Source organism: Homarus americanus, unplaced genomic scaffold, assembly GCF_018991925.1.
Source record: "Homarus americanus isolate GMGI-L3 unplaced genomic scaffold, GMGI_Hamer_2.0 scaffold50564, whole genome shotgun sequence".
NCBI classification, from domain to species: Eukaryota; Metazoa; Arthropoda; class Malacostraca; order Decapoda; family Nephropidae; genus Homarus; species Homarus americanus.
In genome coordinates, this window is record NW_024715014.1 from 4,688,730 (window position 1) to 4,716,451 (window position 27,722).

General features: G+C 36.9%; 1 protein-coding gene across 1 annotated transcript in view; it reads left to right on the plus strand.

Moving 5' to 3' along the window:
- LOC121853795 (integrator complex subunit 6-like) overlaps nt 1-26,763 on the plus strand; it is a 32,377-nt gene extending 5,614 nt beyond the window's left edge. The window contains exons 2-17 of the mRNA XM_042348168.1: nt 2,143-2,220; nt 2,910-3,039; nt 3,283-3,392; nt 4,231-4,411; nt 5,264-5,395; nt 5,810-6,120; nt 7,768-7,920; nt 8,104-8,331; nt 11,763-11,906; nt 13,717-13,822; nt 16,702-16,862; nt 17,091-17,171; nt 18,078-18,170; nt 18,332-18,866; nt 19,347-19,628; nt 21,906-26,763. Of these exons, the coding sequence (XP_042204102.1) occupies nt 2,143-2,220; nt 2,910-3,039; nt 3,283-3,392; nt 4,231-4,411; nt 5,264-5,395; nt 5,810-6,120; nt 7,768-7,920; nt 8,104-8,331; nt 11,763-11,906; nt 13,717-13,822; nt 16,702-16,862; nt 17,091-17,171; nt 18,078-18,170; nt 18,332-18,866; nt 19,347-19,628; nt 21,906-22,114 (2,934 nt within the window). The 3' untranslated portion in view covers nt 22,115-26,763. The remainder of the gene's footprint in view (nt 1-2,142; nt 2,221-2,909; nt 3,040-3,282; nt 3,393-4,230; nt 4,412-5,263; nt 5,396-5,809; nt 6,121-7,767; nt 7,921-8,103; nt 8,332-11,762; nt 11,907-13,716; nt 13,823-16,701; nt 16,863-17,090; nt 17,172-18,077; nt 18,171-18,331; nt 18,867-19,346; nt 19,629-21,905) is intronic.
- The last annotated feature ends 959 nt before the right edge of the window (nt 26,764-27,722 follow it).

A 27,722-nucleotide genomic window follows, 5' to 3' on the forward strand; every position in this document is an offset into this window, starting at 1 on the left:
GCTGACCCCCTGGAACATTCCCCGGACTCCCAGGGTCCACAGACTACACTTTGAGAACCACTGTTTTTTAGAGTGAGAACTTAAACCGTGATGTCTGAAAAAATTACATATGTTGGCAAAATTAAGCACTACTACATTGGCTTACAATTCCTGAAGAATAAAAAATGTTCCACAACAAAGTTCATTAACACATGGTGAAGTACATTGGCCACGGAGCTAAAACGTGGATACAAGAACATTGCAGATAACCTCTGGTCAGGGCAGCCTCCAGTTGTCCCTGATGTAACTGTAGCTAAATTTGAGAGCTTGTTTATGATTGTCTGGTGTATCAGAGTTGATGAAATAAACACAAAACTTTGCATTTCACTGGTAGTGTGTAACCAAACTAACCGCCATCCATGAATGTTTATTGATGTCTACAAATTCTGCTGTGTATGGCAGCTGAGTGAATACAGTGCTTGCCTCATGGTTACTGGTTCATTCTCAGTTTACTCCCAGTCCACCCATCTGTAATTGGGTACTTAACTATGCATTTGGAAAGAAGCAAAGGTGGTCAGGTGCAATGCTGGTCACACAGCCCCGTTGTGTACCAAACGTTTAGTACAGTATTATAGTGTGCTGTATTCACACTGTCCTGTTAGTAGGACCCACTATTATCAGATTTTAGCAAGATGGGTTCTGCAAAACTTTAGTACTCAGGAGACTGACAGCAGAGGATGACCTCAGGTCATGAGTTCCCTGAACTGTTGGAAGCCAGTTCAGCCAAGTATTTTTCCCATTAGATGAGACTTTTATTTATTTTTTTTATTTTTTTTTTTACAGGGATTAACCTGCCTGGGCACAGGTCAATGACCCACATCAGGGCCTGGTGGGCCAAAAAATACAATAATAATTGTATTTAAAATAAATAAAAAATAAAATAATTGAAGCCTTGCAATTGTGTGTAAATGAGGCAGAAAGTCAAATCAGCAACCTGAGACTTTGTTAAAAAAAATCTTGATGGCAGTAGGGTCTACCATTAAATAACACATTACTGTATGCTTCCAATATCTTAACAGGCAGTAGTACCTCCTTGTTTGATAACTGCCTACTACCTTTGAGACCTGGTTTCATCATTAGTACCTAGAATCAAAGATAGACTCCATGCAATATAAGCACATGGATCCTCTCATCTCCAAGACATTCAGCAGTGAACCTTCTATTGGTGGTATCAGCCTTAATTTTCTGGGATAGCTACCAAAGGGATTCTGCTGATTAACTACCTGTCACCTTTAAACAATGACCACCACTGACTATAGTATTTTGTTGGCCTATTTGTGTGATGCCGTCCAAGAGAAATCAGATATATTAATTGCTAATGAATTACTAAATTGACACATTTTATAAGTAAAAGTCTCATTGGAGACATATTGATAAAAAGTGTAGCTCAAACCTACTCTCTTTTATGAGGATAAGCTCTCATTTTGATTTATCTGGCAGACTGAAGGTAGAAGCATCATGTTCCACCCCTGTGTGTTGAAGAGTACATCCTTCATATTGATGCTTCACCTGTCTGATAAAATCAGGTGTGCTGCTCTGGTCACTCTGCATCCATTAAGGGAGTAAGAGTTGCAGGGATGAGCAATGACGAGAGGGTCTTTAGTTGCGTTAAGAAAAACTCTTGTCCTCAGGGTAGCCAACACGCTACACCAAATATGAATTAAGTAGATGTTTTTCATTCTTCAAAACTTAATTTATATTGCCCAATACATTTTACCGTGTGATACAATGGCATATGTATGTAATTTTCAGCCGTACTGTAAAACTTTTAAAATATTCTTATCCTAATAAATGTGCTACAGATGCCAGTTCATACATGAAGATATACAGTATTGTACTCTCTCATTGTGAAAAAACTTCTTGTACCAAATTTGTGCTAAAGCTTATGTTGAACAACCTCCCCTCTCGTACTTTACTGTACTGTACTGTACATTTGTCCAGCAGACTAGCATAGTCTTCTTGGCATTCTTGGTGAGACTGTTGTGTAGCTACTGTATGTACCATGCATGTCTTCTGTACATTCTTGGCTTTTGACTGCGACATGAAATAAAATGTTTTTATTAGTAGTAGTATTACACACATGTAAAACTTCACATTTTACAGTTACGGCAACGGAGTCCAGAAAGCCGTGGAGATCGTTACATGCTTTTCACCTTTGAGGAGCCACCAATGCACATCAAGGTGAGAAATTCAAAGTGAGGATGTATAGATTAAAGAGGAACTAAGTTCTTTAATGCTGGATAAAATTTTTGAGATACTGTACTTGCATGTTTTCTTAGAAGATGCCACCATGAAACATACAGAAAAGGAGAATAGAGCATTACAGTACGGTACTATATTATTGTGGGAACAGCATCAAAGCTAAACATCCTTGAAATTGATGAGGGCCAAAACCAAGCAGAAGATAGCTTGATTAGTTATCTTGTAAGTGTACTGTAGTTGTAATTACTACAGTTACTATTTTCACTAAGTAGCTACTGGTATCTATGAACTCCTTGAATACGTCTTTCGTCTCAATTTCCGGAAATCTCACTCCCGGAAGAACTCTGCACCAATGATTCTGGCTATCAGGGATATCACTTAATATAGACTATGGCAGTTTCCAGCATGTGCATAGGCAATGCAGGTATGTACACACTGTACAAAGACAGTGGAGGTACAGTTTACCGTTTCCAATGTATCAAGACAAGATATACAACGATAGTGAGCAGTAAGGCATCTTGACCAAGGATAGCTGACAAAGCCATCAGATGCATATTTCCAGTAGGGGACTTTCTGTACAAGGTTGTCATTAGTTGTAGTTTATATTTTAATGTTTCTCCAAATGTACATTTCTTTTAAATGTGATTTTTCTACTACTTGTTTCACAGGCTGGTTGGAAGGAAAACTTGGCCACCTTTATGAATGAATTGAAGAATATAAAGGCAACAGGATTATCTACACTTGGTCCTGCCATCAAGAATGTTTTTGATGTTCTTAATATAAATCGCATGCAGTCAGGTATTGTATATTCTTGAACTTAAAAGTAATGCATCCTTCTTCCTTCCCTCCCTTGCATATTTAATTTTTGTCTGTGTTATATGAAGGTTCTCTTTTAAAAATCATCTATGTTTATTGGAGTCCACTTTGTTAGTTCTGAGAAATGTAATCTTGATACAGCATTGCTGAAGCTGAATGAGATATGTTTTGTAAATCAGTTATGGTACAGGTACAGCATTTGTATTTTAAGAATTTTTTCACCAGGTATTGACACTTATGGCACGGGGCGAAGTCCGTTTTTCCTGGAGCCATCTGTAATCATCATCATAACAGATGGAGGGAAGCTCTCCTCTCAGCAAGGGGTCCAGGATGATGTGAGTATTTGAATGATATGATTAAATGATACTTAAGGACATTAAGTTTTTTCAGATACCTCTTGTAATATACAGTAGTCTGTATTGCTATAGGTACTGTACTGTACTATCATTTGCATTACTTTTGCAGTTGGTTACAGCTACAGCAAGTGTCTTATTGATGACAATTTTAGGCATAACACTCTTGATTTTCTGTTTGTATTAACTGTATAGCTACATCATAGTAGAATGGCTTGGTCACAGGATTAAGTTCCTGTACCCTATTTTAAATATCAATAATGCATCAGATACTTTATGGTTAAATGGGAAAAATATCACTTGGATCCAACAGCATTCTGTATCCTTATTTTTGAGGGGAGCTTTTACAATACTCTTATTTTGGTCTGGAATTTAATATAAGGATAAAACTATAAACAAAAACAGATAAAATATACCTCTGAAAATTTACCTTGGTATGAAAACCTGGTGTAATAACATATGACAGTGATGTAAGCTTTATGTGGTCAGGTCTCATACTGTTGTAGTTGTACAATGAAAACTTAGTTACTTCTTGCTCTACATAGTGGATAATCTCACTCATGTAAAAATAATAACAAATAAAGTGCAATGGTTGAAAGAATTAATGTCCCTTTATGAAATGGCTGCTATGACAGGATTAGTACTAGCTATAGTTGGTTTGCACTGGACAGTATGTGTTAAAAATGGACAGTTACTTTGTTAATTAATTTTTAAGGCAAACCTGTCTTTATATTTGTGTTAGAATATTGAGAAATGAATGGGGTTTTTTATTTTTTTATGATAATGTCAGGCATCAATTACATTCTTTCCTTTGTTATAGATCTTCCCGCTGCCCAAAGTGAACCCCATCCCTGGTGCTGAACTTACCAAAGAAATCTTCCGTTGGGACCAGCGGTTATTTGGACTAGTTCTTCGATTAACTGGTACCCCTGCGCCGGATCCAATGGGACTGGTTCCTAGTGATAATTCACCACTAGATAAATTGTGTGAGCAGACAGGAGGTAATAGAAAGTATTTAGTATTAATCATTGCTAAATTTTGTTTTATAGTATAAGAAACATTATTATTGTAGTGTATTTATTGTGTCTGTTACTGAATCTGATTATTAGTAATAAATTGATAGTAATTGCCCATGAAAGTAAAGCCTTAAGGTAATAAATGAGCCCTGAGGTGAAGTCCTTTATCAGCAGCACTTAAGTTTGGGAGTGCTTCCTGAGGACCCAATTTTGGATCATTATTCAAATAGAAAAATGGAAAAAAAAAACAATCAGACAAGTGGAATTTTAAGAGAATGTGGTCCCCAGTGTATTTGATCTATAATGCATGTTAAAGCTACAGCATCGAATGTTCACAAAACAGGATATCAAATCTGATGGACCAATTTGTCTTTTAATTTTATAAATTTCTCTCATTAAGAAATTTGTATGAAATTAATGGGTCCTCATAATGAATTTTGCAATACAGTCTATATGAGATTTACTTGATAAGATAGTGTAGTAAAAGCAAACAGGAAAATTAGAATCTTGTGTCATGGAATTAGAACGTATCATACATGACAGTGGATGATTTTTCAGCATGATCAGCATTTCCCTGTTTCATTGTTTTAATATATTTTTATTCAACCTTCTCACTTACATGTATTTATGTTAAGTCCATTTATAGGCTTGGAGCTCCTGGCTGCTTTTGAAAAACATTTGTGTGTGTAAGAGAGAGAGAGATCCCCTTTTTCTTTCTTTCTCTTAAGTAATTTGACCTCCTTAAAAGTTATATACAGTATAGTGCACCATTAAATTTAATCTTTTAGGAGTAAATGTTTTTTATATAATGTATCTAAGATTGGATTTCTTTAACAGGTCGATCATATGCTGTGCGTTCACACAGAATGTTTCAACAGTGTATAGACAGCCTGGTGCAGAAAGTTCAGAGTGGTGTTGTAATAAATTTTGAAAAAATTGGCCCTGACCCACCACCCATCAACCCTGATGGTAATTATTTTAACTTTACAATATGAGCACTTTGTGTGTTAACATTAGTGTAAGGTATACAGTATTTATGTCACTCCAAATATTTATCTCTTGTGAAATGCTGTATTTATCTAGGGTCTAAACATCTCACTCGTAACTATTTTTAGTTGAAATGTACAGGAGAGTAGTTCAAAAAGTGTGTTCTTGTAATGTAATTGCAGTGTTGTTTATCGAAGGTTTATCATTCAAATTGGCACCAACCTTGCTTGCATATTTCCCCACTTTGTCTTTCCACTATGCATTCCTTATTGTTATTATCTACAGGCTTCCAGTAAGGGTCTTACTGGGTAATAATGGTCAGAGTTTATTCTGAGTAATAGTTTGTCTGTACAGTAGCTATTTAAAATTGTATTGATGCAGATTTTCTCTTGATAGGTAAAGAAACACCTGATGTCATAGAAGTTGACAAAGAAAACCAGCAAAATAATGTAGAAACTAATGGAGGAAATGGAGGATTGGGAGGTGGGGGTCTTGGAGGAGGAGGCATGCTAGGTCATATGTTACAGAATGGTGGCCGTCCTCACACTCCAAACTCGATGCCTCTCCCCCTTCCAAATCCTCCAAGTAATGCATGGCATAATTGCCGAAAAATGATATATGTGCCTCGACCAGCTCAGCGAGGAAGTCCATCAGGCTTTTGGCCCATACCAGAGTCCTTTTGGCCTGATACAAACACATTATCACTGGTAAGTAAAGCTTATTTGTCAGTGGATTGCTAAAAATATTATCTCATTCATATGTCAGTCTCGAAGTTAGATGGTGGACCTGTCTTGCTTTGCATAGTCTTAGATGCCAATGTCTGCACAATTATTTTTGGATTTCTCTTGTGTGTGTAATATAGTACAGAACTCCTTTACTTATGGGCAAGTTATGTTCCCAAAGCTTGTTTGTAATTCCAACTTTACTCCTGTAGATACCAAACATATTGGGGGGGGAAAAAAGAAGGATGTACAGTTACGGTCAAAAGTAATCATTCATTCCACCACCTAACCCATGTGCCTGGCCGGGTCCTTTCTGCACGGTAAGTCACATGGGATGAAGAGGGGGGAATGGTCGACATGGGGAGGGCCATTTGTTGGGGGGTGGGAGGGTGGTATGTGATACTGTACAAGTTTTTCATCAGAGAGGTAGGGAATTGAAGAAAACAGGGAAATTCATGAAAGAAGGAAAGGAAGGATGGATTGAATATTTTTCACTATATTATCTTAGGTTTACATACTTGAAAGAGTAATAGATGATGCCCCTTATTTTATGATTATAATGTGTTGCCCATTTCCTTATTTACAATTGTTTTTGTGTTCAAGTATTAAGCAATGGAATTTAGATATTTATAATAACGTTGATAGGAGGAAAAACATTGAATACAAGGTTGGAAATCACAATTATTTTTAATATTTACCTACGCATGTGATACAGAATCTACTTTCCTTGAAATTTCTGACACTTTGTAGCCAGCCGCATGCAAACTGATAATTTACTCGCCAATTGACATTCTTTAGCGTCCATCCTGGGCTGGGTGTGGAGCAGTGGCCAACACCATTGCCACTACCACCTCATCACCTATCATTTATTTTCACGACTCTGTTATTAAGCTATTACAGGGTGGACAAGTCACAGACTATCCAACAATTCATTCTTATTTAGTGTGACTGGTGGTGAGCAAGCCATGCCCCCTTCTCTCTTATGTTGTTATATGATGGGCTTTCCTTCACAGAAGCCAGATAGATGCCTTAGCAACCCAAATGACACATTACCTGCCAAAAGCTCCCCTTCACCTCCTGGGGTACCTGTCCTCTTGGTTGGTTGGGCTTTAGACCTATTAACTGCCAGGGTCATTAAGCCTGTCAACGTCAAGCTACATCCACCAACTTAACACCTTCTTCAGATGTTAAGAATAATTCTAAAACCACATACACTCTCACTACGTATGTGGCTCTTGATTTGCGCCCTCCTAACTTACCAGGGTCCACCACCCACAGCACTCTTCACTTCCCTCACCCTCTTGTGATATGTCATGTAGAAAAGGCCTTGAGGTTGCGGGTATGTTAGTAGGATGGTGGATGATTACTTTTGACCATGACTGTACAGTACAGCTACAGGGTTTACTGTACTTTACTCACCAGCAGATGCCTACAGTGGGCATACACTGTCCACTACTGGATGTACTTTTTTTTTTTTTTTTAAAGCTTGCAAGAATTTGGGTTTTTGAATCACTACTGTACCTTGAAAGCTCAAGACAACTACTATAGCTGAAATTCATAACACTTTCAATATGCAAGCATTTACTGTCCATACTGTTTACCTAAGCATTTATAATATTCAATTTTTTTCAGCCTGCAAGAAGTGCTCATCCCAATGTGAAGTTCACATGCACAAGTCAAGAACCCATGGTAATTGATAACTTACCTTTTGATAAATATGAGTTGGAACCTTCCCCACTAACACAATTCATCCTCTCAAGAAAACAACCAACAGTCTGTTGGCAGGTCAGTGCTCACTTTTTAATTGTTACTGCAATTATGCATCTCCATTAGGTAGCTTGTACTGTAATTTCTAAATACTATGAATAAAAGAGACTACAGTATATTGAAATACTTATTTTTCAAGTAACATACCTTCTGCCTTGGTAAAATGTATTTTGTTTTTAATTACTGACATCTGTATTATAGGTGTACATTCCTAACAGCAGCAAAAATAGTGATGTTGGTCATCCATTCGGATACCTGAAGGCTAGTACAACCCTACAGACTGTCAACTTATTTGTAATGCCTTACAACTACCCAGTTCTTCTACCACTGTTGGATGACCTATTCAAGACACATCGTCTTAAAGCAACCAAAGAATGGAGGATACAGTTTGATAATTATCTACGTACGATGCCCCCTTACTATGCCAATGTAAGTGAATGTTTTTACCTTTGTATTTTTTAATCTAGCCATTTGATAGGGTGGATCAAGAGGCATTTTGGGAGGTGAGAAAAATTTGAAGATTTTTGAAGTAGGAGGAAAACTGCACTATGCAGTTAATATATTTAACACCGGTCGCAAGGCAAATATGATCATAAATTGAGAAATAAAGTGTGAACTGATGTAATGTCACAACTTGTAGTCTCTTTTCATAGACCTAATTTTGATTTTATTGGAATTCATCACATGTACAATAATATACAATATAATACCTGTACTGTAATAGAGTTTTGAGGATAACACAAGAAGTCAAAAGACACTTTGGTCCTAAAAAAATAATTGAGTATCATGACCAAAGTTGGAAAGGCAAAAAATTAACAATTTCAAAACAAGTGAGTAATTACACAATTGCCAAGTAAGAAATTTATATGTATAATATTTTTTTTCTAATACTTTGCTGAAAAGAAATACTTTACAGTTTTCAACAATAGTCCGAGCACCAAGAGGTAAATTATTAAATTCTGTTGCATCAATTTACTTGAATAAACTTTACCTATCACACTTCTATATCTAGGTTCTACTGTATACTGTCTTGTTTTGATATTATATACATTTATAATGGTGACCTGAGTAAAATAATTTGATGCTTTGGAGCACTACATGACCTAGTTTAAATGAACACATGTTTCAACAGGTAATTACTGTAAGAACTTAAAATGAGAGTACTGTACAGTACTCCAAATGTGTATGTGGTAATAATTTCAGTACCATTCTGATGAGTTTGTTTTGATGTACAGTATTTGTAGTTTACTCAGTTTTCTTATTTAAGCCGCTGTACCATGCTGAGCATGCACAGTCAAGTGTACACTGTACCAAAACCGACAAAAATAATTTAATTTTGTCTCCATCTAGATATTTTGTTTTCTTTGACAAGAATTCTGTTTTGGAGCAGACTTTTTTAATAACTTTGAGCTGTTTGTTCTTATATGGGCTGATCAATTACTGCTCTAAGTTATTTTTACTGATGATTTCGCTTGGATAGTTGAACCATTACGCTGTACATTCAAGTTGGGAGATTTATTTAGTTAAACTTTAGACCCAAACTGAATGGATTCAGTTTTACAGAAATGGAGAGACACTTTATCTATCAACCAGTTACTAACATTAATTAACTCCTTATTCAATATAAATTTGATGAAGACAACATCTTACCTGATACTAATGATACAGAATGGTTTGCATATAACAAAAGTTTATAACTAACTTCAACTTTTAATTCACTAACATTCAATAAGAAGAGCAGAGGCCCTTGTATACCACCTTGCAACACACCCGTACATTATTTTAGCAGATTCTGACTTTTTGCCATTCACATTAACCAACTTTTTCTACCTGTCAAATATGAATGCATTTAATTTACACAGCAAAGTATGTTAATAGTATCAAAGTCTTTTTGGAGATTGGCATTACCATTCCACACAAATTACGTACCTTTTTTAATTTCCTCTTTTGTATATTCTCTCCAGTGAAGTAAACAAGTACAGTACAGTATCTATGGAATGAGAATTTCTGAAGCATGAGTACAGGTCATAAACCCAATTTTGAACTTACTGTATTAATAGATCTGGTTTTCACAAGGCAGGTCTATAGTTGTTAGAGTGGTTTTTTACTTTACTTGTACAATATAATAAATTAGTGTGACATACTCATCCAGTAGATACAGTAAGGATTTATAATAATAGAATCACAAATGATGAAAAGGGTAGCGTGACTTGAGGCTGTAAAACTGCTATTTATATCTCCGTTATCCGGAACGATTGGTGCAGAGCACTTCCAGGAATGAGAGATTTCCGGGGAATGAGACGACTCTCTCAAAGACGGGGAAAAAAATCCTTCATCCCCGGAATTTTCTGGGAAACGGAAAAATATTCTCGGAAGTTCCAAAGATTGCCCATTACATCATCTCTCGAAGCTTAAAAAAAACCATCATCCCCGGAATTTTCCGGGTAACTGAAAGTTTTTCTCGGAATTTCCAGAAAATGTGCCTGATTTTCATCTTTCAAACCCGGAAAAAACTCCCCCATCCCCGGATTTTTTTTCAGAATTTTCCGGAATATGTGCCCCTCGGAAAATCGTTCCCAAAGCCGGAATTTTCCGTAAAATTCTTAGAGAAAATTTAATTTCTGCCTATCGGAGAGTTCTGGGTTTGAGGGATTCCGGCCAATGGAGATATTACTGTATTATATATATAAATTAACACAGGCTCGGTACAAGTGTAGTATATAAAAGCCAATGTGTTTTACTGGTTTATTTTACTAGTTCAACGGGGGATTTATGGGAGGCTGTTACAAGATAGACACAGTTTATTCTTTTGTTCTAACGTAACGTTAATAGGGCACTTACACTGTCTACCGTGGGGATTTCAGGATCACCACTCCACCACCTACACAGCCAATACTTGCGTGGATATGATGAATAGTTGGTGCATCGTCAATGGCCTGGGCTGAGACTTTTTTGCAATATTCTTGGTCTTCTTCTCCAGTACAGCTGGTGATATAACATGCTGACCTCTCAGGGCGGGCGACAGTTGGGACAGGACAGCGAGTGTTGCTGGCCCCTTTGCAGTTAAGACTGACCCCTCCCTTCCCCTGTAGGCCCACTTTTATTGGAGAGTTCAGGGTCATGTCTTGTTACCAGGTCGCTGTTGCTGTGTGCTCGGGAGTCACGGGGGTATGGTGTACTCATTGTGGTAGGCCGGTCGGTGATACCTCCTTATTATTGCTCATATGTGTGTGTGTGCCTGGCCTTTGTCCCTTGTCATCATGTGTTTGTGCCAGATGGTTTTAACCATATACAATGAGTCATTCATGATGTAACATGATAATAAATGAACAAAACACTGAATTTTATTTACCAGAAATGATGTTGAGTGCTGAGTTGGGTGAGGTGGTGAGGTGAGGTGGTGCAATTTGAGTTACTGGGAGGGAGACGGTGGGTCACTGCTGACTCCTGCCTCCCCCTGTGAATATGCAGTTTGTTTTGACACCTAACCTGAAGCCTCACAGATTGGGTCAAGCATGGACGAATCTAAAACCAAGGTTTGGATTGGAGAGAAGGTTACTTGCTGTAAAAAATATTTTACTTAGGAGGGTACATCGTGGTGCTAAACATTAAGGTCCTGCTGGCAAATGCTCTGCCAGGCAGTGATTTATGGTATTGATTCAACAGATCATTTCTTCCCCTTTGTCATAAAATGGAAATTCATTCATCAGTGATATTTTTTGTTAAGAACAGAATTGTATTTGCTTCTCTATTTTTTGAAGATCGTACATTCTTTATTGATAAAATTTTTTGACAGAGCTAGCAACGTTATTTTACATGTGAAGGTAAGATCTTCAATAATTAAGATTGTTTTTCAACAGCCTCTGAAACGTGCTCTTGGACGGATGGGGGCGCCTAACCTCGTTCCTGATAACCTTGATAATTCCCTAAGCTTCCAAGTTACCAATCAGCTCAAGAGACTAAAAAACCAGGCCAAGCTAGAATATGAACGCATCTGTCTTGAGGTAATTTAATTTACTTTGATGTATTTCCTTTTTTTCTTACCAAAAGAGGTGGCTCAGGCAAAGATGATGAAGACTCTAAAATATGCATTAATTTTCATCTATTATTGAGTAAAACAAACTTTATCAAGGGTTTCACATTTCCTTTATGCCTTCTAATAATTCCTTCCTCAGCAAATCAGTAATGCTTCACCAATGTACACATGTTTATCCCTTTGTACTCTTGCTTATCATATTTTACAGCATATATGGCACACTTTTTTGTCACTGAAAAATATAACCACTGATACTTACAATTCAAGACCCTCAGGTGTTCATACTGATTCCAATTGATTCACAAGGGCTTATAATAATAACCTGCACATTTTCACCCAAGGTAATGCACAGTTGTTTAAAATGTCTCCAGCTTCTTGTAATGACATATGTCTCTTGGGTGCTCATACGGATGCCAGATGTTCAAAATGTCATGTTTAGTGCCCCCAAAAAGTACAGTGTATGCTAAGCCATGGGGTCTATGTGATTCAAAACTTTCTGAGCAATGTTACTCGACCTGTTTCTGAACTGTTGGTAGTTCTACATCTGCTTTTCTTTGAGCATGAATGAGTAGATACGTTTTCGAATGATGCGAATCCTCCGAGGCTTCAGATCATATATTACGTGACTCGGAGTAGATGTTGTAAACGAATTCCAATGCCATGCCAGTCATCAACTGGATCTTACGTCGAATGGGGCGAGGAATTATCAAGGAAACATCACCAGATGTGATAGGCGCTATCATGACGAGGGTATACGTAACGCTGAGATTGAGCGGCGAACTGGGGAGAGTGAACCCACATTATTAATATGGGGTAGGTTCCCTGAAACAACTGATGCCACACTGAAACTTAACCGCAAATGTCTTGCTCTAGGTGGACGTGGGGTTCTGTTGCCTGCAAGTCCCTTAATTTTAAACTTTATATCGGTGTTAAACCAATGCCATTTACTTATTAGTAACTTGGCAGATCCCATGGAGACCTATGTATTATATATATTGCTGTAGCTGTTCACTCTGATATCAAGTACTATTTGCTGAGTCACTCTTCATAAATCAGTCATCATGAACAACATGAGTTGGCATATTGTGAAACTCAGTAAGAAGGAGACTTCATTAGTACAACAATGTTATGGTGTAGTGTCCATTTTGAGGTCTGTCTCAGTCTCAGTTATGATGTTCCAAAACACTTCTATTTAATGTATATTTCAGTGTTCTTGTAATCATCAGTCAGTGGCTTGCTTACATGTGCCCTGCTTCCACCCAACATGATACATACACTAATATAGCCTTTTGGATTTATTGTTATATTGAAGTATCTACAGTAGTATGCCATACAAGGATGACACTCTCCCCCAATCCTACCCCCATCTTAAACTGTTGCTGATATGACAAGCTGACATACTAACTTAGGATGATGCACTGGGGATCATATGAAAGCATTTTGTCTAGTGTTTAAAATTGTAGCAATGGAAAATCTAACAATACTTTTTTGGAGGACTATACATTAGTACAATATCTTCAGTTTTCTTTAGGCTTTCCATTACTGTACAACTTAACACTCAAAACATTTATAGGTAAATGTCGGATCACAGGTCATGGGGAATATGCTATTTCAGTGATGTCTTAATTATTAATTTTATATTTAATTGTGTATATTAAAATTTAATTATTAATATTCTTGGGTGTATAGAATTCATGCTCCTTTGTTCTGCTTTTCCTTATTTTTGATCAATATAGTTGAGTTACCATTCTTATTTTGATACTGTATTTTATTGACAGGTTGAGAAGAGACTGTCCCAAACTAATTGTGTTGTCCATGAGGGCATTAGAGTGCAGCCTCGTAGACCATTATGCAAACACCTTACCTCCAATCACACACTTCAAGGTCAGTTAGAAGGATAAATATTTTGTGTTCTTGGCAATTGGTATTTAATGTTCAGTGTAAGCTTTCTTATATGTCAGATAGTCTATTTACATTGCTGTTGAGTGTAACCCTGTATTGTTAAGCGCTGCAACTTACGGGAAATCTCTACACTAGAGATTGGTTTCCATGCATATTGTTAAGATTGTTAACCTTCAAACAGGAGGGACGGTGACTAACGCCAGTGTGTTGCATGCAGTTTTTGCATTTGTAGGGGTGGATTAGGGAATCCTTCCCCAGCATTTAATAATACTTAATAAATTGTGTTGGTTTTTACTTAAGAAATGGCAAAGGAACAAGAGACTACTACACACTCTCTCTCTCTCTCTCTCTAAGTGTCTTACTAGGCAACCTTTGTTGTGATTTAAGTATTAAATACTTTGAATGATTTTTGCTTTGCTCCTACATGATATTGTATAATGTAATTTTGTAAAAAAAAACAATAACAACAACAACAACAACAACAGAGAATTACTGCACTTATGGCATTGCATTGAGGTTGGTGAGATGGTTCAGGTGTGTGGAGAGATAAGAACCCAACGAGAAGTTAGTGTATCTTTGGGGACTGCCATCGAGTATTGACGGCTAGCCCACACAAGCATGGTAAATTACCATAAAGTAGTGGTAATGGGGGACGATGAGAATTACAGGTTGTTTTCATTTACTGTTTTTGCAAGAACCAAGTTATCAGTTCCATGGTTCTTTTTATTGCCCCAAATTTTCTATGCCATGCTAAGATTTGTATATACAGCACCAGTGTGTGCTTGTCGTCTTTCCCACATGGTGTACAGGTATAATGTTTCCTGGCAAAACATCTTGCTCACCATAACACACCTGGAGCTTGTTAATTATGAATATCCATTTGACTTGGTGACTTAATTTGGTGATTTGTACCGCTTACAATGGCTCCCCCAAGATATCCTTCAAGTTATTCTAGAAGTACAGAACCCATTAAGATGTTAACATAACTAACTTTATATGGAGATAATTTAATGCTTAGAAAATTATGACAATTATGACATTGCTGTTTGGCTTGGCATGGCATACCAAGTTAGGTAGTCAAGCTGAAGTTCTATGATGAGGAATGCAGTCAGATGGTTGGTGAACCTGTAGCTGACGATTTAGGGATTACTCTATCACTATTTGTCAAGCAAGTTTGAAACAGGTACAAACAGTTGTGAAAGTGGCATGTTTTGCTCTGTGGTCATGCCATCATCACTATTTTGCACACTATACATTGTTGAAGATGAATTGCCAACTCAAGTGATGGCAGTAGGTTGAGGGTATAAAAGTAAAACTTGGTTTATGATTTTAAAATCAATAAGTAAATGAATTAGAGGTCAGGACAGCGACATTTTACTTAATTCAGTTGTGTGAACTAAACAGATCACCACACACTTGCAGTCATGAAGACACTTTCTGAGGTACATTATCAAAAGCCTTCCACCACCTTAAGTAAATTGTGTCGAGCAGGAGTGTCTAGGCATTGCTTCACAAGGTTATTTTGTTGTAGATGTTCCATCATGGAATCACATATAATGCTCTCTTGTACAGTACTTTACACACTATGCTGGTCAAAATCACCAGCCTATAATTGTTCATATCGTGGCAATCACCCTGTTCTAATATTGGACTCACATAGGTCTTTCTCTAGTCGCTAGGGACCTTTTGCTCATCCATGCTTATGCAGAATAGGATTTTAAGGGGCTTCACAAGCTCACCAAGCAACTCTCTTAACACGGGGTTCACACTGCCAAGGCCAGGTATTCTTATGAACTTTTAAGGTTTGACACTGCTTGTAATACAGTCTTCTGAGTAGTCGGTGTGCATTAGTGCTGTGTTCAGTCATTTATCCACAAACATAAAGAGGCATTGTGCATTCTCTGTGAATACTTAAGAAAAAAATTATTTATTGCCCTGCCTTGTCCTGATCTGAGTCTGCATGATTACCATCCTCAAGTCTCAAATCTGATGCTCCCACAATTGTCTTTGATTTAAATTTTGCATAATGGTAGAAGGCCTTTGGTTTTGATTTTGCTTCATTTGCAATCTGCTTCCAAAACTCGTTTTCAGCTCTTCTAGACTTTGACTTGGCTTGGTTCGTATCCTTCTGTCTTGCTCATCATTTGTCACAACCCATTTCTTGAAATTTATATTTTTCTTAGCTTTGTCTATTGCTGTTTGCATCATATTTATTGGTCTCCTATTTGTCCTCAAGCCAGTGGGTTTGGTCTTGGGTATGTTATGAATTTATCAATCCGATAGCTCACTTTACTGTCTATGATATTCAAGATAGTATTGACATTCATATTTTACAATGAGTCAGGCCAGTGAATACCCCTTATTTCCTCTCTCATCTTGTAATCGCCACTGAAACAATCATATTCATTACTTCTGGAGTTCTCAAGAGCAGGCAATGGCTGTGGGAACTTTGTAAAACTTTATAAATACTTTTGAAGGCATTTCTCACATTTCCAGAATGAATCTCAAAATAACCGTAAAAAAATTTGTGGGGGATTATTTTATTGCATCATTCATATATTCAGTGGCTTGCACTTTGTTCTAAAGATCTGTAACTGTTATGTTATCAGATTGCTATCTCATGGTTCAAGAAGTTATGGCACTTGTTCTCTGTGTAACAAGGACTAAATAGCACTGGTTTGTAATGCATTGAATCACTTCCATGACTGTATAGTATCCACATGGGTGCTCACCCTGCTTATGTTATAATATTATTGAATTCTTTGTCTTCTTAAATAGATGTCCTTTGAATAATAAAAGATTTGAAATTCTTACTAGAATTAAGATGCGTATATGAAGTTAATGTGATTTTAACTTTTCAGATAAGCTGGCACCTCTTCGTGACCAAGTCACAGATTACCCAAACTTTGTATTAGCAGTTCGGGAAGGAGAAGTGAATCCACAAATGTACCGAAATCCATTTGATATTCCCCGCTCCTGTCTTCTTGATCAGTTGACCCGGATGAGAGCAAACTTCCTTCAGGTATGGTGGCTGAATATTTTCAACTTTTGTGCCTTGTTTACTCACCCTGTTTTTCCCCACTTGCATAGTGGTTGCCTAATTCTGTAATATCTACATTATAAATTTTTATAATGCTTTCCCAAAAAGAAAAATATATTTTTTTTTTACACTTGGGGAGGATTAATACAAAGAGATGTTTACCTTCATAAGCTTAGATTTCATATTCTAAAATGCTTTTCTTTTCCACAGTCATCCTTGACGCTGCTGTTAACAGACCGAGACCGTGACCAACTGCATTGTCGTCCTATCAGTCAGATGGGCAACTACCAGGTTAGTGTTCTTTATTACTATTTTGATAAGATTTTTACTCGTATAGATGCTCAGATTATATAGACCATAAAAGCTTATTTTTAATGGAGGTTTACAGGTACATCTGTTTGGTGCCTTGCTAAGCACTAACTTGACTCACCCCCAACACCACCCACACACCCCCAACACCACCCACACACCCCCAACACCACCCACAACACCACCCACACCACACCACCACACACCCCAACACCACCCCACACACCCCCAACACCACCCACACACACCCACACACCCCCAACACCACCCACACACCCCCAACACCACCCACACACCCCCAACACCACCCACACACCCCCAACACCACCCACACACCCCCAACACCACCCACACACCCCCAACACCACCCAAACACCCCCAACGTCACCATACATCACCACTAATCCAAGCAGCTAAGCCACTCATGTGCCTGGCATGTGGGGATGCATTGGAACATGATGCAATCTCAGAATTTTTCTGGGCCAATTTCAGTTCAGGCTATTGGAGAGTTCCAGGGATGAGGGATTCTGGCTAATGGGGAGATTACTCTATTTCAGATGTGAGTGCTGCCCCACAGCATGCATCCTTGTAGCAAAGGGTCTAAGTGGTAACTGTTGGTTTGCAACATTCCCTTCTTGGTCTAAGGTCAAATCAGGAAAGATCAACTTATTTAAGTTTTTTTTTTATGAATTTTCTTATCAGTTTAGACTTGCGTTTTAGCTTAGCACTAGTCACTCCTGTCAAGGGTCCAATGACTTAGTTTGCAACTGTAATGTTTGCGAGTCTATGGTATACATCTGTTACATGTTTGGTTAGGATGGACTTGTGGATGATAGATATTCATGATTCTGATGAAATTAATCTAATAATTATTTGCATTCATTCCAGGATTACTTAAAGAAAATGACTCCCCCATTACGAGAAATAGAATCAACACCTGTGAGACAACACATGTTTGGAAATCCATTCAAAATTGATAAGGTTAGTTGGAACTTATATTCATTTTATGTATGATACAATGTACAGTATATTACTTTTTAAGAAGAATTTATGCCAATGACACATGCACACACACACACACACACATATATATATATGCACATTTATTTTAATTTGATTTTGTTTATTTACTTTATTCGCAGAAGATGTCCATGATGGTCGACGAGGCAGATGTAGACCTTATGGGCACAAGTGGTGGAGCTAACACTAGTAATCGTGGATCAAAGAGACCAGCAGAGTCCCAATCTACAGTTGGTCGACCAAACAAGCGCAAACGTGGCCCTCTACCCCTGGATTTTACCATACAAAGAATTAATAAAAGTCCTAGCCAAAGTCCTAGTTCAAGCCCTAATACGAGTCCCTGTCCAAGCCCTAGTCCTAGTCTAAGTCCTTCACCTACTACCCCCATTACCAGTCCTGGTGTACCTCCTAGTCCTCCTGACTCTCCAGCAGCTCAGAGAGTTGAAGAACGAGCTGATATACGACAAGAAATATCTAGACCAGAGCGGCCAGACACTCCACCTGTGTTCCAGCCAACAAATCATTCTGCAACACCAATGCCAGGATACTCTCCTGGTAGACTGAGTGTCTCTCCTCCTGGTTCACCAGCAGCACTTTCACCACCTGAGGAGAGAACCAACACATTACCTATTGATATTCACCCTATGCTGAATGGAGGTAAGTCAACTTCCTTGATTGTGGTGTGAATTATGAGAAGTAGATTAATCTGTGCATATTTTGGTGTGTATGAGTTCTGGTCTAAGATATACAGAGCTATTTTACTACTCTGCTATATACAGGCAGGTTGGGATAGGAACAAGTTTTTCTCAATATGCTATATATGGGCTCACATCCTAAAAGTGTGTGTGAACACCAAGAAGTGATGGCATTATATCCTTGTGTTGCTCCAAAGTAACTCCTATATGGTATTAATGAATGTTCTTTTAGAACTACGATACTTTCCTTTCAACAGAGTAATGAAACAACAGGATAAACACAACAGTGTCAGTGTTATTTTGATCCTCTTTATTGCCTCAATTATAAATTGTTCGGGAATTATGACATCTGCCTCCTTATGCATCATTTTCATATCCTGTCTTGATCAAATGACCAGGAAGCAGTGATCAGTGAAAATAATTATCGATTTGATTATTTCAGATGTGACACCACCACCTCCTTCAGTGAGAGATGAGGAAGTAAACCAAAGTGTTTCAGAGGCCTTTGAAATGGACTATGATATATTGCCACCAGCACCAAGTCGCACTCCACCACCAGAAATAATATATGATGATGGTGTAGAGAAGAATGGAATTGTAAATAACAGTGAATCTAGAAGAGCAACATCAACACCAATTACCCCAGCAGACACACAAGCTACTAAGACTTATAATAAGGAATTGAAAATGGCTTGTTTCAAATTAGTTAAAAAGCCAGGCAGAGGTAAGGATGAAATGGTTTCATGTAGGAAATGCTGCAAGGAGTATATTTGTAGACGCTTCTATATTTTCTCGTCTGTTGCCATACATCAAATGCCAGAATGCATACAGTTTTTGCAGATTTTTTTTGCAAAAACAGCGTGTCCAAAAACCAGGTTTGAATCTTTGAAGTACTGTATTCCATAGTTACCCCAGAGCTTTCACTAACATTGAAAATGGTATGGTTGGATGGGTGTATTTTACTATATACACTAGAATCCCAGTTATCCAGAATCCAGGCAAACGGTAGATTCAACTAACAGGCACCAAAATTAAAAAAAAAAAAAATCAGCCAGAATTGTAAGGGATGAGCTGCCATATTTATTGCTCTGATAAACAATAAAATCGATACATACAATTGCACATATTTTATGTACAAAACCATACTCTGCCGACACGAGTCAGTTCAAGCAGTCAACCAGCTGACTCACAGATGTGTGACTGCCTTGCTGGCTGTGTGTATGCCGTGACATCACAGCGGGAAGGGAGCACGACCACGCACTTCTCACACAAACACGCACACACTGATGCTCTTTATTTTTCTTATGTTATAACTTTATAATTTAGTAAATTTTCTTTATTTCTCAGCCACGTTGTTTATGTAGAGCGGAATAAGTGTTAAAGAAATACATATTTCTGAGAGGAATTTTCACTGTACTTTGTAGGATTTATTGGGGGATCCTAAGAGTGAGTTTCATATAACTGGAAAACCCTTTATCCGGCATCTCTCAATCTCCGTAGGTATCTGATAATTGAGATTCTACTACTGTCTATAGCTCTATGGGGGGGGGGGAGGATATTATTTTTATGAATCAAAACTCCTCCAATACTGAACTTTGTTCTATATACAGTACATGTATATGTAAAAGTTTTGTGTTTTCGGTCCAGATAATTTGTTATAGAAAATATAGTTTGGTAACTCAAAACTAATAAACACTAAACATTGTACATAATACGTACATAAAAAATACAGTAACACTTGGTTAGTATTGTACAAAAAGTGTTTTCTCTATTACGTAAATAGCTCCTTCCCTGGCTGGCTGGCCGGTCAGCTGTTTGTCTATGTAAATATATCACCAGGAACTTGACACTTTCGGAATTGCCTGTCACTCGCTCTGTTTGGAGCCCACAGAATGACCTGAAATGTGAAGATATTTTTTTCTCGAGCGCTATTCGTGGCTGAGATATTGTCAAATATTTATTCAAATGGTGCCTACCTATGTAAAAGAGGCTGGGAAATCATGTGAAACCCTCAAAAATAAAATAAAATAATAAATAAAAGCCATTTTCACAACTAGAAGTGAAATGTGAGAGTTTACGGTTGATTCCTCTTCATGCTGTACCCACCACATCATTGTATCAGTCGGTATAAAATGCACATGGCAAGAAAGAGTAAATCATGAAGAAGATGAAGGTGTAACCAGAAAAAATATAATGTAAAAAGTAACATAGTTACAGAATACAAAATAAAAATTAGTGGTAGTTAGGCACGCAGTCGTCGAAATGTTTATACACATTTTTTTATTTTTTTTATTCTAAAGTATTTTTTATGACAGGTTATTACTGTACTAAGGAAGAGAAATAGATCAGTTAGAAGTTTCTGTGATAAAAACTGAAATTTTGGCAATAATATTTCCACTTACCACTTAGATGAGGTAGGTCTCGGCATATGCACGACAATGGCTTTACTGCACTATATTTCAATAACACTTTTTTTCCAAGCTAGGCCTATATTACAACATGCTTTTGTGTGGTATGTGCGACTGTACAGTATTGTGAGTAGCCATTTCACCAACTTCTCATAAATTGAAAAATATTTCACTACTTAGTTGTAAATATTTCAGTACAAATCACTTTATCACTTCATAAGAATAAATATCGAGGTTGTAAGTAATAAATATTTGCCAACTCAACGGTAGACTTTTTAAATCACACCCGGGAAACACACATATTTCATAAAATCTCATAATTCGTAAGGGCTAGAACCCCTATTATTTTGAATTATGGGAATTTTACTGTATTTGAATACAGTATTTGAGGAGGGGTTTAGTAGAGGGTTTGGTATACTACATGTATATTGAATTCATTCAGAATCTGAGGAGCAGTTTGGCATAGAGAGGTGAAACTGTATATAAATTAGGAGAAATAATTTGATGTAATTTTATTGGACACTTTACAACATTGAATATTGTTTCCATGAACTGTACCGGGGTGGCTATTAAAGTTTTTTTTTCTTTTTCAGACTTCAGACAACTCTTTGATCAGCTGAATACTGTGCAGGGCTCTTATGAGTCAAGATTGAAAATGGTGAACGACGTGGTACATGAGGCCAGTAGGTTTAAGCGTCACTCCCTGGTCAAGTTGTTATCACAATTTTTGGACTCCATGATGAATACTGAGAAGGGGACAAATACCCGTCCCAGTGTCAGAGTCAATGGTCACAGTAGATAGATCTGCTCACCTTATTTTAATGAAAATATAATAGTAATATGCTCTTCCCCACTTTAAATGTAGGGATAGGCATAAAAGATGATGAAACAGTACAATGTCTAAAGAAATTAATGTGTCATATGCACATTATTTTGTGATATATCGGGGAGGAATTTACTAAAGATAGAAAGTTAGTAGTCGCTAGTATTTTTTCTCAGCAATTTGTTGAATTGTTTAGATGTGAATGGCAGATTGTTTAATGGTCTTGCTGGAATTGTAATTGTTTAAATAATAGATTTTATATTGGATTAAACACTCCAATGCAATTGTACTTTCAATGGTAGAAGGAATATAATTTGGTAAAGTAAGAAATATGTAACAAGCTAAAGATATATGAGCTGAAGTCCTTTATAAAATCCACAAGCAAGGACAAGTAAAGAAAGTGAACATTACAAAGCTGAAGGCAAGTAAAATGTGTACCTGATCAGTAGAATTTGCATTTGTGATAATTTGAGTCGTGATTATTTTACCCTTATTTTCTCTGTCATATATACATACCTGTAGTTAGTCATCATGGTTGCTCGTGTGGCAAAGTGATTAACTAATTATTTAATGAGTCATACTGATGAATTAGTCAGGTGGGATGGCTCTGACCTTGATGGAAGAATTTGAGTTTTCAGAAATGAATGAGTTCTTTTAATCCTTTTCATAAAAGCTTTATTGTTATTTTATTAAGTTCATTAATAGATGTGAAATTTTTACCCCCAAAAATTATATACTATACAGCACTGTATAATGTAATTTATTATTATACATTGATTAATAGCTGTATCAGAAATGTTATAAATTGGGGACTTTTTTATATAAATGAATCATTTCAATATGTCCTGTCTGCTGTGGGTTTTATTTTCTGACTTTTCAGTGACCCTAAGTAGTAACATAAATTTTTATCTGAGAAGTTTAGTTTCACAAGTGGTTGACAGTGTACAGAAAATTATTTGACGTGAAAAAGAAAAGTTGCTTTGAGATTGGTTGAATGTGTACAGAAAGTCATGTGACATGAAAAAGAAAAGTTGCTTTGTGATGATCGTTTTGTAAATATTGTGTATATTTATATTTTATATATGCAAATACAGTTGAACCTCCATTAATAATTGTCTTCATACCAGCATAAAAAAGTAATAATACAGGCATCCCCTGATTTACAAAAGGGTTCCATTCCTGTAAAACCTTTTGTAAATAGCTTTTTTGTAAATTGAAGCACATTTTCCTATAAACTCCCATTTTAAAGGCTGAGATACATTCCCAAGGAAAAAAAAATCCCAGAAACATCTTCAAATGCTACAAAACATTTTTTTTATGAAAATTGTTGGTGTACACAATGATTATAAGCCAATAATAAGCATAAGATATGAACTATGTGCAGTACAGTAGTATACAGTAATTATTTTTATACCTGTGCTTATGAGAAACAGGATGATAGTGGAAACAAAGTGAACAGTATGTAATGCGAAGTCATCTATAATAATTACATTACCCAAGCAATACATTGACTCCCATAGGTGCTCCTCTACGTATGAACCAATTACCTTCCTGAGGTTTTTTAGGAAGTCCAATGTTTGTAAGTTTATTTGTTCGTAAGTCCTATTTTACTCTTGTAAATACCGAACATGTTGTAAAAAAAATAAATAAATAAAGGATGTACCATACAGTACAGGTACAGCTATATATCCCAATAATAAATACAGCACAAAACTCTACAGTATATCTTACCAGCCTTTAACAGTATTTTATTGTAGAAATAGTTTAAACTGTTTTAGTTTTGTAGATAGTACAGTAATTATTGAGTGTGTGGGCTGAGATGTAGGTGTACTGTAGTAATAAATAGAGGTATTTATAAGGTTCCATTCTTTATTCCTGGTGCTGCCTTGCTTGCTGGGAGTGATGTTTGCAAGGGTGTTGGAGTTACTTGAAGGATGGAGGTGAGTGGCTGATCCGGCTCTGCAGACGTAATAGAGAGTAGTGGTGGTGATGGAGGATCATCTAGGTCTGGGAATGGCTTTAAAGGTTGTATAACCTCCTGTAGGTGTAGATACCATTGGTTCTTGTAGATGTAGATGCCATTGCCCCTTGGTACTTGTGTCCCTTTTCTACTTTCTTGAAAAACTTATCGAGATATGTCTGCACAGTTGCTCTCTTTTCCTCATATATCATCTTGTCATGGGGAAATTGTGGGCAGATTCTTCCACACACTATTCATGTTGGAAGTCAGAAGACTTGATCTCACATCAGGAGGCATCACTTTTCTTGAATGCCTTGTAGATATTGTCCTTCCAGAACTGTTTCAGTGTCATTCCATTCTCCGTCTGTAACCTTCACAGCCTGTTTTAAGATTTCTCTGCAGGTGGTATGCTTTAATAATGGCTATGACACTTCAGTCCATAGGCTGCAGGATAGAGGTGGTATTGGGAGGCAAGTATACCACCTTGATGGAATTCATCCAGGAATAATGGAACAGTATCCTGAAGGGCAGGTTGTTATTGTTGTTGTTGCAGTACTTATCCACTTCAGGTACACAATGGTGGAAAAATCATTCCTGGAAGAGGACCTCGGTCATTCAGACCCCTTAAGGTTAGCCTTCCACATAACAGGAAGTGAAGCATTTTCAATACCCTTAGTTATTCTGAATGATACATTAACAATGGTGTCAGTTTGTAGTCACCAGCAGCATTTCCAGTCTCATCCACACTAAACACCTACTATGGCTGGTAACCCCCCTCAACAATGATGTCCCACAGAACCTTAAGAAAATCCTTGGGTGTTACCTTGTCAGCACTGGCCTCCTCACCGCTCACTTTTATGTTGTGCATGTTTGCACGAGCCTTAAACTGGTGGAACCAATCATGACTCGGTAAATGTTTCTTCAGCAACACACTCAGTGTTTAGCCTTTATATCTTCAAAGAGAGAGGCCTTCTATTGAATTAGGATAAGGCTTACTGGGATGTGACATTGATGCTGGTTTTCCATCTCTTCAGTCACTGCACCTCTTCTCTTGCTGATAACCATTGACTGCATGGGCACAGAACCTGGCACATGTTGAATAATGTGCTCCTTGTCCTTTAATATTGTCCCAACAGTTGAGCGATTCATCCCAAGATCACGCAATACATTTATCGTTTTCTCGCCTCTCACAACATTTTATTATGTTCACGTGAGTTTCCAACGTAATAGTGTGCTGCTTCTTTCTACCACCACCACCACTGTCACCATTCTTATGCTTTTGAGACATGTTGGGGGTCAATAATGTTCATACACAATACTGTACAAATAACACTAGGGAGCTGCAGGTACGTTAAGGGGTAACAGCAGAAACTAACGATCATGGCGGGAACAAAGGGTGATGCCAAACAGCTACTGCCATCAACCACACAGCAGATATACTTAGGATTTGTGGTTTAAAGTCAATGAGACATTTGGAAAGGTTTGTTCGTATATGTCTGAAAGTTCGTAAGTTGGTTGTTTGCAAGTAGAGGAGCACCTGTACATGTATTACATCATAGTACTGTAGTAATTTTATATTTGTACTTGTGAGAAATTGGATGTGATTTTAAACAAAGTGAGCAGTAGGAAAAGCTAAGCCAACATGTATGATGAATATATTTTTATAGTAATGCATTGATTTCCATTCTGTAATTGTAAATACATTCTCTACGAAAAAATCTTACGTTCAACCCTCGATGAATTATTGTATCATCCCAAATTCCTGTCACTTTCCTTACATGGCATGAACACTGCCGTCAATCAGCTGCTGCTACAGTCATGTGTTGCAGCAATACCTATACCTCCAAATTCCACACGTTATCTTATAGCTCTACACCATATTGTACGCTACATAATTAGTACGTACAATGTATGAAATTTAAGAATACAGAATAATTTTCTTTTATTTCATATGCAATATAACACCTGGGAGCAAATGACGAGAACTTGGACAATCAGGCAATTGACTGAGTGACTCTTGGTGGAGACGAGCCTAGTTCACGCCAGTGAGTTTGATGAGTAAATTATTTGATGATTGTAGGAGAATAATGACATACTGAAAGCTTATATTGTATGTACAGTATGTAGACTTAAAAACATTGTGAGTGTTAAGAGAATCATGAATTAAGTGAAATAAGTGAGCATATTGTTAGTAAAAAATATTTAATTCATTATTCTAGCACATTTTCATTATTACTTAGAAAATATTACAAAAATGTCAAATTTTCTTTTATAATCAAGCTATGGAAAAAAAATTTCAGATCATTATATTGTAAACTGAACCTTTCTATATTGTGGAGTGCCTATACTGTACAGTACTCATTTTCACAACTGGTATTTTTGACTTGTTAGGAACTGGGCGAAAAGATGCTGGTCTTTTTTTATCCACCAACAGCAGATATTGTGCTGTACATTGATGTCATCATTATTATTACCATATTATGGCCATTTTCCAAGTTTGTGTTGAATATTCGGAAGGTAAAATTCCCAAGGCACAACTATGTAGTTCATCCTGTAAGTTATGGTGAGGTTTAAATTACAGGTACAGTATACCTTGCCATATGTTACCATGTTATACATATTTTTGTATATACTGTACATTGTTGATGAATTAGAAGAATTTTATTTTCTTTATTTTTTAACTTGACACCCTTAGAAAGCCAAACAACTACCGGGTAACTAATCCCATTGGTACAATTACACCAGGTTTATGTAACTTATACTATACACAGAAATATTTCCTCTAAATAGAGTGCATTAAAAATTACAGTATTAATATTTTTCATAAATTCCTATTTTCAATTCAAACCAACAAAATATTTAGATATTTAAATAAGTTTATACAGCACAGTACATACTGTATCGGTGACCAGAATGGTTTGTTCATTATAGGCACATCTGTACAGCCACACCGTGCTAAGGTAAGTTACGGTAATATTTTCTCCAAGTACATTTTATGAGAAAACTATTATTCTTTATAAGTTTGTTTTAATTACAACCCAATGAAATAATTAAATGTAAATCTATACTTTAACTTTTATCCTCTTCACAAATCCATACACTAGGTATTGGTGACTGGAGATTTTACTTCATTTTAAAGTGTAGTACAGGTAACTATACACCTGGCATGCCAGGTAACACACACTAATAGTCCTAGATTCATACTAAAGGAACATAACAGATTACTAACCATTATAATGTTTCCTCTATTTCCTTTTCCTCAATATTGTGTATTACATTTTGACATATGACTTCACAAATACAGGTATGCCTAGCTTGAAGTCAGGCAACAATTGGTGTTCATAAACGGAGTACCGGTACATTCAAAATGGAAAAAGGCTCTGAACAACGATACACCCTGTTTGTGGTCTACTTGGATGAAAATATATTGAGCCATATTGTTAAGTTTGCAGATGATGCCATTACAGGTATCGCTAACCATACGAATGTTTACTATAAGAAAATTTGCTTATTTGAAAATTCATTTCTTACACCTTTCTCACTACTGTATCAGAAAGTGATATTCATTTACAGTACTGTATACAAAAAGTGGTGAGGTCCAGAGGAAGGCCCTTTATTCAGTACACC